This window comes from Photinus pyralis, unplaced genomic scaffold (assembly GCF_008802855.1).
Source record: "Photinus pyralis isolate 1611_PpyrPB1 unplaced genomic scaffold, Ppyr1.3 Ppyr1.4_LG1, whole genome shotgun sequence".
NCBI classification, from domain to species: Eukaryota; Metazoa; Arthropoda; class Insecta; order Coleoptera; family Lampyridae; genus Photinus; species Photinus pyralis.
The window spans coordinates 27,294,995-27,306,271 of record NW_022170249.1 but is presented as its reverse complement, the minus strand read 5'-3'; the positions used below and the strand labels follow the sequence as shown (position 1 = coordinate 27,306,271).

The 11,277-nt window shown below is 37.7% G+C and overlaps 1 protein-coding gene across 1 annotated transcript; it reads right to left on the bottom strand.

Moving 5' to 3' along the window:
* Positions 1–1,104: 1,104 nt before the first annotated feature.
* On the bottom strand, positions 1,105–5,953 carry LOC116159233 (putative nuclease HARBI1). Its single transcript, XM_031472180.1, has 3 exons — positions 5,915–5,953; positions 1,809–1,922; positions 1,105–1,756 (listed from the first exon to the last, which is right to left on the bottom strand). The coding sequence occupies exons 1-3, from the start codon at positions 5,951–5,953 to the stop codon at positions 1,199–1,201; spliced, it is 711 nt and encodes a 236-aa protein (XP_031328040.1). The 3' UTR covers positions 1,105–1,198.
* Between the last annotated feature and the right edge of the window lie 5,324 nt (positions 5,954–11,277).

The following is an 11,277-nucleotide window of genomic DNA, read 5'->3' as shown; positions in this document are numbered from 1 at the left end:
TTCTTTAAAATCTTGCAACAATCAATACGCATGCGTGAGATTTACTGAAAAATACTCATGTTGCTTCTACCAATGTGGTGGTAAAAGCTGAGTAAACTGAGTAAAGGTTGTAGTAAACATAAATTCATAACCCGATTTTTGTCTTGGTCATAGAAAATGGAGTTATGGTTCCAATTGATAGCGAAAATAATGCACAGCAGAAAATAACACTACATCCCGAAGATTACGAATGAGCTATAAATGGTACCTAAGTTTATTAAAGGTAACTTGTCTGGTAGTCTAGTCACTATTGTGTTACAGATATTACCTTTGCAACAACATTGCTATTATACAAAATGCCAGGACCACACAAGCCACTCAAGTACTCAGTGGTAGAGCATTGGGTTATAAATTCGGAGGTCGGGTGTTCGAACCTGGGTTGAGGTGAATTTTTCATCTGTGGCGGAGATGGAAATTACCTTAGACCAGTTCCGAGCATTCTACCGGCTACTCCGAATTAGGTTTTCCTGCAGTTTTCCTAATTCGTAAGGTAAATACCGGAGTAGTATAGACCAACTTAAGACCTTCTGCAGAGGCACCTCTAAATAGCAATATGCGGGTCACTCTGTAATTGGGCGCATGCCTGTTGAGGGCCCAAAAACAAGAGAGGGATAATAAATAAAAAAATAAATAAATAAGAAATAGAAGAAAACTCGGAGAAAGTGTCGGAAAGCAGAGTCTCAGGATGGTAATTACAAACATTTGTGATGTATTTATAAGGAACATAATTAATTTTAGACAACACACATCGTTGGCCGCATGAAGGTATTGTACTACTACTACACAATTATGGCGAAACCAGCAATATCTTCTAAAAGGTAAAATGAAGCAAAATGCTTTTTGGGGAAAGATTGCTGCTTTAATGGCCAAAGAGGGATTTGCAGTTACTGGAACGCAATGTCGCACCAAACTGGCCACTTTAATGCGACAATATAAAAAAATCAAAGATCATAATAAACGCTCCGGCAATAACAGGGCAGATTGGCCCTATTTAGAAGTAATTGAATCAAAATCTGTAATGAATTTAACGTAATTACTGGTTTAGATAATGGATGATTTGTTTGGAAGTAAGCCATGGGTAGAGCCTTTGTCAACGGGTTCAAGTTCTTCAGCCTCCGATCCCAAAAGTGAAGTGAAAAATATATATCTAAAAAGTATATTATACATTTTCTTGAATAGGAAGTTCCTCGGCAATTAGGTCTCGCTTTCTTCGTGCTATATCTCGAAGGTTCCTGTCTACGAGTATATCTACGTGTATAGCTTCATTTATATGAGGAAGTGGTTCTGCGTTGATAGCAATTGCCAATGGCTGGAAATGATCGTGCCTTAACAGGCAGAGGCAAATATTGTGTATTACGCAGCAGGCAATAATGTATTTCGGTATAAGATCGGTCCTAGTCATTGGTAAGTTATCTAACAATCTTCTCAGTCGACCTTTTAACAATCCAATAGCCTTTTCAATTGCCATTCTTGTTGATGAGTGCGATTTATTATAATTTATTTGACGAATCGTTAGGTGGCTATTGTCCTTGTATGGAACCATCAAATGTTTATGTAAGGTATAAGCTGCGTCACCTAACAAATGGTAGTTGTTGGGAAACTTTTCCGGATCATTCAAAAATTGAAACACTTCGGATCTCATGAAGTGAACTACATGGACTGATCCAAGATGTCCTGTATAGCAGTGTATAAATTTTCCCGTGTGATCACACACAACCTGCAAAAAGATGAATAGGTAGGTACTTACAGAAATGTAAAATTTATAAAACCTGTAACTGCATTGAATGCACTCCTTTTCTATTGACATACGCTTCGGGATGTTCCTTAGGAGCAGTAATAGACACATGAGTGCCGTCAATGGCACCATTTATACATTTGGAAAGCTGGACACACCTTCAAAAGCCCTACTACTTTGTAGCATTTCTGCATTTCTTGGCCATTTAATAAATACATTGGCTCTGCTCTGTCATATAATACTGTAACAACTTTTCTTACAGCCCATTATTGCTGTGGCCTTCCCAACGCCAAACCGATCACAGACGGACCCACATATGTCAAAATGGATTATCTACTTCTATAAGACTAAAGTATACTTGCCTATATGAGTCAGGTGTGCCAACTGCCAAGGACCCACAGGGCAATCAGCAACCGTTTTTCGTCTGATATATTTGGCCGTCCTATAGAGAAATTTCATTTTTACTAATTTCTAAACCAATTATATTTAATATGAATTCAAAAGTTCTTCTTTGCATTCTAAAACACATCACATCAAAATGGTTGTGTTTAATAAGCATAGGATTTTATAAGTTTTATTTCCGGAGTGCTAATGATAACTTACCTAAAATGCGATTGAAACTGTGAATCCGAATATACATGCAACTACATTTTCTAAATAATGCTGCATTCTGACTAAGGGAACTTTCCTTCTTCTACGCAAATTTGTTACTGCAATAAACTCTTCACCATTGGAGCTACTGTTTTCTAATATATTTTAGATAACGTTATGCAGAACAATAAATTCATTAATGTCCCCCATTTCGGAATAACAGTAAACAAAATGATAAAGTAAATCTCACACCTCAATCGTATAACATGGGCTGTTATAACGTAAAGTAAACAAACAAATGCGAGATTAGAATTTGCTCATGATCCTGACGTTGATATAAAGATCGGTTAAAAATAAAATTTTACTGTAAGCATTTGTAGTAAAATATAATTTTAAACAGAGTTACCTACTTCAATTGCAATGCACCGAATTCACGTAAATCGTAGAGTAAATTTTGGACCGTACCCTAAATGTCAATTATCAACCAATCATTCCTGTTTGACGAAACCAATCAACACGATCCATTAGCGACTATTTTGCATGGTGCACGATAGCCGACTATCAGCATGACAGATTGTGCATCTGACAGCACTTAACTTAAACGTCAAAATCGTGTTGTTGAAGTTTTTAAAATGAATCGTATTGGAGAAACCACAAGCGAAGAAATGATGGAGTGGTCCAGTCTACAATCCCGCATAATACAGTGAGGAGTAAAAAATAGCGTATGGAGGCAGTTTACCAAATTTTGAGAGCATCGTCAATGTGAACTAAATGCATCGACACCATTCACAAAACTAAATGATATTTTGGTCTGGAACATGAAAAAAGAAGATGGTGAAGTTTATAAAGAATATAGTGTAAAGTGTATGTGGAATTCAATTCATTTAATTGATACTTATGTTTGTATTTTGTACATTGTTGATATTTTGAATAAATCATATCAAATTGTTTCATTTTTTGAATATGCCTCTCTGATATAAATAATTGGATTCAAGAAATAATCTTCTTAAATATAACACGACCTTGATTAATAAGCGACTATTTTGATTGCTGCTAAATTGCTCTTGTATTAATAATTTGACTCGACATAATTTTGGCGTTACCAAGGGGGAAATTGTAAGGCACTAAAAATGTCTAAGAACGTTAGAAGGGCGTCATGCTTTATTTCCATATATAAAATAAACCCTCTTTGTTTTGGAATACATATTATGTATACCCTTGGCCACATTAATAAAATCCAATCACACGAAAGCTGTAGTCGAATAAAGATCGTCTTTACTTTACGTCTATGTTTTATTGCAACTACCTCAATCAAAATAGCCGACTATTTATCAAGGTCTTGTTATATTACCCTTGATAATATCACTGACCCAGGTTGCAAAAGTCGTAAAATCCTCACAAAAGTATTACCATTGTATTTATAATAATATAATACAATGGTATTACTGTGTTGGTAGAACGATGTTGTAACTTGTAATGTAAGCAGTTTCTTGTAATTACCAAGTAGGTGGTATGTAATGTAAAGTAGACATTACTCAACGATAAACATTTTTTAACAAAATGCACAACTGCACATTCTTAATTATTACAGTAACCCAGTGTTCCATTTAAAGCGTTTCTTTGAAAGCTTATATAAAATACAAAGTAGATCAGATGTCGCAAGCGAGCGCGGATAAATTTTAATCAAAACGCAGTTCCCAAATAGTTTTTATTTGTAAAGGTCCAAATAATAGATTACGGTCGAAGGACTCTCAGGCGAAATCAGGAGGTAGCGAATAAAGAATTAAGAGCTACAACTTCGACTAATGGAACTTGAAATACGTCACCCTTAATATATTATTTTAATTAGGTATACATACATACTAACAAGCCATCGTATAACATAAACATGAACTATAAATAGATTATTTCCCTTGCGGCTCTTGTAGGTAAGGGAATAAAAAGATAAAACGAAGCTGAAAACTGTAATTTTACATATAAATTAATTTAAATATAAAATGCTCTAATAATACCGTTAAGAGAAGGATTAGTACCTAATTACTCAATGGTAATACCACAATACTCACGGGCTAAATGCAAAAAAATTACAATATTGTGGAAAATTGTTGTATACCGTTCCCTTTTGTAGAGTGACCGGGCGGTCGGATCTCTCTGGCCGCACACAAAGAAATTTCACAGAATCCTACATATTGTCGGCTTATTTTTCTCAATGCGCTAAAAATCACATCTGGAAACGATCCAGATCTTACATCGTATTAGCACACGGTACCCAGCGGTATCCACTTTCTACACAAAGAGAAACAATAAATTTCATAAAGCGGAACTTTGTAACTGATCTTTTCTAATGTTTTTGGACCTTTCTTAGAAAATATTCTCAACGCATCATAAACTGAATTTCCGAGAAAATGTATTTTAGTTAATCCTTTCCCGTCCATCAAGCTTTACCCAGATTTACGTTTCCTAAGAATTTTTTTGCATTCAACAAAGACCCTGTCTTCCTTCCCAGAATCTTTTAATTTGATTGTCAATATTCCGACTAACCCCTTTTTACCACACACCCACACACAACTAACCACTTAGAGATAGAATTTTTGTACAGTACATGACGTTAAGATCCTTGCTGAAGCAGTCGACGCGAAATTAAACTTAAAAGTTACATATTTTGTTTTATTTTAATTAAGAGAAAATGGAACTAGAGGAATAGTGAATTCCTAGTTCGAGGGTGAATTTACATCTCGCCCGGAACAATTCTATTATCAACAAAAATAAAACGAAAATGCGCTAATGTGACCACTTTGTCCGACGTCTCTCCGTCCGTATACAGCCGTTCGATCGAGCTCCATCAAGTTAGCCCCCGCAATTAAAAAAAAATGTGTAATGACCATTTTTATATAGTACTAGGGTTGTGCTAAATTGTGCTGATTCGATTTTAATTTGTGCTGATCTGGAAAATCAATTTTTTTTAATTGAAACGCGGGGGCCAATTTGACGCCCAGCCCCCCGGTTTTTTTAACGTACAAATTCCATTACTACTTTAACGAGTTGTGCTCGATGCATATTGGATTGTGCCGGTCGAATATTCGAAAATAGTCTTCCGGTTCAGGGTAGTTCCTGCACTCAAATCTCGGGGGCCAACTTGACTCCCAGCCCCCACGTTTTTTACAAATATGGAAATCTAAATAAGGTCAATCAATTGTGCTCACTGCATATTGGATTGTGCCGTTCAAATATTCGACAATAGTTTTACGGTACACGATAGTTCCTGCGTTTAAATCTCGGGGGCCAATTTGACTCTCAACCCCCCGGTTTTTTTAACGTGCAAATTCCAATACTACTTTAACGAGTTGTGCTCGATGCATATTGGATTGTGCCGGTCAAATATTTGAAAATAGTCTTCCGCTACATGGTAGTTCCTGCACTCAAATCTCGGGGGCCAACTTGACTCCTAGCCCCCACGTTTTTTACAGATATGGAATAAGCAATAATGGCAATCATTTGTGCTCGATGCTTACTGAATTGTGCCGTTCAAACTTTTGAAAATAGTCTTACGGTACCCCACAGCTCCTGCACACAAATGTTGGTGGTCATCTTGACTCTCAGCCTCCCCGTTGTGTATTCACGAACTGTGCGCTCTAGAGGTACCCGTAGATTCTCCTCTACGTCTACGGCCACGAACGAAATAAAATGAATGTATGTTTGATGATATCAAATTCTCGTGGCCCATTCTTGATTCTGGATTACGATAGGAAGGTAGACAGGGTCCACGCGTACCTACGCCTCAAATTCGAGCCCTTTGTACTACCTATCTGACTAGAGTCGTTTGATCCCTCAACGTCACTCAAGCCATCCCACACGTGAGATGAACCTAAGGATGCTGGAAGGAGAGGCGGCTCTAATCATCGTAGCCATGTCCGGTCAGGACACCCTTAACATGGATCGTCTGAGTTGGACTAGAGCGAGGCATTCAACAAAGTATGTGGTGTGCCGTTTCATCGTCCGTGTAACTTCCTCTACAAGATAGTGATTCTATCAAACCCATGCGAACCCATGCGGTGCATGTGTTTGTTTTGTTTGCAGTGCCCAGAAAGTATTCCCACGAGTAACCTCAAGTTCTTTCTTGATAGCCCTGTGCAAAAGCGCACCAGGTTACGAGATGGTCCTTTGAAGGCTTCTCTCGCATCGCGACAATCTAACATCATGTTCCATCTAACCCTGCGCTGGGTTTAGGTGTCCTGAGTTATTAAGTTGTTTACAATTTCAGCTGTAAGTGGAAGAGCCGGCTCCGGACCATAAAACACCTGTTTTGAGGTCAGTCGAGCTCACCCATTGGCTTGCTCATTCCCTTCCACTCCAGCATGCCCTTTGACCCATGCGAGCTGCTTGCTACTTGCTCTAGTGCATGGTGACATTCGGAAACCAACATAGAGGTAATTTTACAGCGACCAAGTGCCTGCAGGGCAGCCCTGGTGGCACAAGAGATTCTGATAGTTTTGTGCATAAGAACTTTTCTTGCACTAAGGGTTACCAACTCTGATTGGAATACAGTAAGAAGCTTGCCTAGTCTACCTTCCTATCGTAATCCAGAATCAAGAATGGGCCACGAGAATTTGATATCATCAAACATACATTCATTTTATTTCGTTCGTGGCCGTAGACGTAGAGGAGTATCTACGGGTGCCTCTAGAGCGCACAGTTCGTGAATACACAACGGGGAGGCTGAGAGTCAAGATGACCACCAACATTTGTGTGCAGAAGCTGTGGGGTACCGTAAGACTATTTTCAAAAGTTTGAACGGCACAATTCAGTAAGCATCGAGCACAAATGATTACCATTATTGCTTACTCCATATCTGTAAAAAACGTGGGGGCTAGGAGTCAAGTTGGCCCCCGAGATTTGAGTGCAGGAACTACCATGTAGCGGAAGACTATTTTCAAATATTTGACCGGCACAATCCAATATGCATCGAGCACAACTCGTTAAAGTAGTATTGGAATTTGCACGTTAAAAAAACCGGGGGGTTGAGAGTCAAATTGGCCCCCGAGATTTAAACGCAGGAACTATCGTGTACCGTAAAACTATTGTCGAATATTTGAACGGCACAATCCAATATGCAGTGAGCACAATTGATTGACCTTATTTAGATTTCCATATTTGTAAAAAAACGTGGGGGCTGGGAGTCAAGTTGGCCCCCGAGATTTGAGTGCAGGAACTACCCTGAACCGGAAGACTATTTTCGAATATTTGACCGGCACAATCCAATATGCATCGAGCACAACTCGTTAAAGTAGTAATGGAATTTGTACGTTAAAAAAACCGGGGGGCTGGGCGTTAAATTGGCCCCCGCGTTTCAATTAAAAAAAATTGATTTTCCAGATCAGCACAAATTAAAATTGAATCAGCACAATTTAGCACAACCCTAGCACTATATAAAAATGATCATTACACATTTTTTTTTAATTGCAGGTGCAGAAATGACGAACATACGGAAGTACAAATATGACATTTTTTTCGTCATCTACTAATGCCCAGTATTCTCCCTCGACTTTTCATTTCGCACCCTCTCCCTGCCGCGTTTGTTTACAATATACAACCGAGCCAACGGGAACCGTACGGATACGACACGCGGATACTCCGGTCACTATAGCCGTTACGCACTCGTATGATATGGTGTTGATACGATCTAGTGGGCATAGTAGTCCGTATCGTATATTAAATATATATATTAAATATATACATATATAATAAATATTAAAAAATTATGTTCAATCCGCAATTCAGCGGGAAAAGCATGCCTATCTTAACAGTTCTTCATTATTGTCTTGTAATAGTCGGCAGCTGTGGCGAAGACTGCGTAACTTAAATATTGTGCAATCTCGAAAAATGGACTTTCCTTTGCAAATTGGCACAGCGAATGAAATCAATAATTTTATGGTAAATTCTATAGGTAAGTCGTCACCAAATCTAGACGTAATTGGAAACTATATGAGTTGTCGTCATCCACATGTTAAAAAATTACTAGATTTGCATAAAACAACAGAACACGAAGTGTTAGAAATTATAAATTCATTCAAAACCCAAGCATGTGGAGTCGATCAAATAAACATCCTACATTATTAAATATATCACGCACATTATAAACTACTCCTTTGAATTTAATGTATTTCCTACCTTATGGAAGAAGGCAAAGGTAATCCCACTACCCAAAGTTTCTAATCCTACAGCTTTGACTGATCTCCGGCCCATCTCTATTTTGCCAACATTATCGAAAGTGATTGAGAGAATAATATATAAGCAACTATTTGAGCATTTAAACTGCTATAATCTCTTACCAAGACAGCAGTCAGGCTTTAGACCAGAGTATGGCTGCTGTACTGCCCTCTTATCAGTCACTGATGATATTTTTAACGCATTAGATAAGGGTCACGCCACTGCTCTAATACTGCTGGATTACTCCAGGGCTTTCGATATGATAGACCATGACACGTTAATAGCGATCCTACACTACGTTGGTTGTAGTTGTAGTTTGTTACAGTTCTTTGACTCTTACCTAACGAACCGATGTCAGCTTGTGGAGTTGAATGATAACACGTCGGAGGAGATAACAATATCTAGAGGTGTACCGCAAGGAACAATTTTGGGCCCTTTACTATTCAGCGTTTACACAAGTCAATACCTTAAGGACATCAGGGAGGTTAGGGTTCACATGTATGCCGACGATACTCAAATTTATCACTCGTTTAGTATGGCAGAATTGACCACATTGGCCAGTGTCATAAACAATGCTTTAGAATTCATTATTAAGCAGGCTGAATCACACTGCCTAACACTTAATTTGAATAAGTGCAAATTACTGCTTTTTAGCAAGAAAAAAGATCGTCAGTACCTCGCTGACAACCTAAAGATAAAACTAGGAGGAAGAACATTAGAGTGTGTTACTTGTGCCAGGAATTTAGGCATGTTATTGGATTCTGATCTAAGATTTAAGTCGCACGTATCGAAGATTGTAAGTAAATCCTTTTTAGCTCTAAGGCAATTTTATTCTCAGCGCAATGTACTTAATCGACGACTAAAAGTTATGTTGTGTGAATCGTTGGTACTGTCTAACTTTAATTTCTGTGATGTACTTTACGGTCCATGTTTAGATTACTATGACAAGAAGAGAATTCAAAAAATCCAAAATCACTGCCTTCGATTAATATATGGAATTAAAAAATACGATAAAGTCTCACACTTACTTCATCAATGTAACTGGTTAAATATGTCGAACAGAAGAGATCATCACGCCTTGTTACTTTACTTTAAAGTAATCAAATTTAACACCCCACCTTATCTTTCAGAACGCCTATCATACCGTACGGATATTTATAATTTAAACGTAAGGAGGAAATTTTTCCTTCGCCCTCCCAAACATCGCACGTCATTATTCGAGAGATCTTGTAAAATCTAAACAAACGTCGGTACGTAGGTGTAAAATCCAAATCCAGTAAAGCCTATTATAGAGAATATGAAAAGTTGTTTCCATGATGGATGAATAGGAAGTTACGAATAAAGTCTTAAATGCATCGATAATGCTGACACATATGAAGGAAATGTTAAAGGGATTTAAATCTTCTATCTTTTGGTGCATTCATTCAAAACTTCAAACAATGCTGCGATTGAAAAGTGGAACAGATTTGGAAGCATACCCTAAATTACGCGCGTTGGTGAAGGCTTCAACCAAAGGATATGTACAAGCCAAAGAAATGTTCAATCAATCAATCAATCAATCATTTAATCGTTGAATAACAATTATCGATACGTCAATAAATAAATAAATACATACACATAATAACGAAATGTTTAAAACTAGGTGGCTTTGCAGCAGCTTAATGTTTATTTAAAAAATTTATTTTTTCTTCAAACGTCAAAATATTAGGCCATTGTTCGACTGAGTAGTAGGCGCCAAAGTTTGACATTATCGTTAGAGTAGTTTTTACTTTTCCTTTTCCTGTCGCCGGAGGGAAAAGTGTTGTTATGGAAACACAACAATTTCATTTATTTATTCAAAAAATTATGATATATATTCAGACTTATTCATTAATGTAATATTAAATGTACAATTGGTAAGTGTTGCATTCTGAAAATTGAAGCCGTGCAACGATGAACTAGACCCTGTTAAAGTATTTACTACGATGACCTCGGCGAAGACGATGTTATTAGATTTCCTGATGCGAATGTTTCAGTTACCGCAGTTCCGTTTAAATTTAATATTCGGCTAGCATTCTCTTTTTTGTTGCGAATCGACTCTTCTATGTATCCTTCTGCTACGGAAGTCGACCTCCAACCCCCGTGGCGCTTCAACGACTCCATACTTCCTCCACCATCGGTGAGTAATGTAGCCGAAGTACACCTTAAACAGTGACCCGTATATTCTTGGACATTGCCTAATTTTAGAAATTCGGCGACTTTTCTGGGTACAGCACTGATCGTATGGATCCCCATAACATTTTTTTGCACTTCCCATTCTGATATTTCAAAAAAAAACCTTCTCTCTTGCATATCTCTCGGTCTTAATGAAGCGTACTTGTGGTAAATATTCATGAACATTTCTCCAATGATTGTAAACGAGCGCACTTTTTTCGTTTTGCTATCGGGAATTTTTATTAGGATTAAATTTTCCATATCTTCAATGTCGCTGTTGAAGAGACAAAATCGTGTACTGAGTACGGACCTGGACGAAGTTTTAAAGTTTAAACGTTCAATTGCGTTTGCGCATGCTTTCTTTTTATAAAGTAGTTCACGTTTTGATTAGAACCTTATAAGTTGTACCATTGAATAAAAACACTATAAGAAGCCTAACGCTTATGGAAGAAAGCGCGACAAATCTCACAAATCCCCTTGCACCCGCATTGGTTGTGACCTCCGAACTCTCT

What these genes read in the sequence shown, in the direction of transcription:
- LOC116159233 (XM_031472180.1), bottom strand. Translation starts at nt 5,953, where the DNA reads ATGACCACCAACATTTGTGTGCAGGAGCTGTGGGGTACC. An exon ending in TGCAGGAGCTGTGGGGTACC is followed by an intron (nt 1,923 to 5,914) that starts GTAAGACTATTT and finishes AGGTGTGTCCAG; the next exon opens with CTTTCCAAATGTATAAATGG. An exon ending in TGCATTCAATGCAGTTACAG is followed by an intron (nt 1,757 to 1,808) that starts GTTTTATAAATT and finishes ATCTTTTTGCAG; the next exon opens with GTTGTGTGTGATCACACGGG.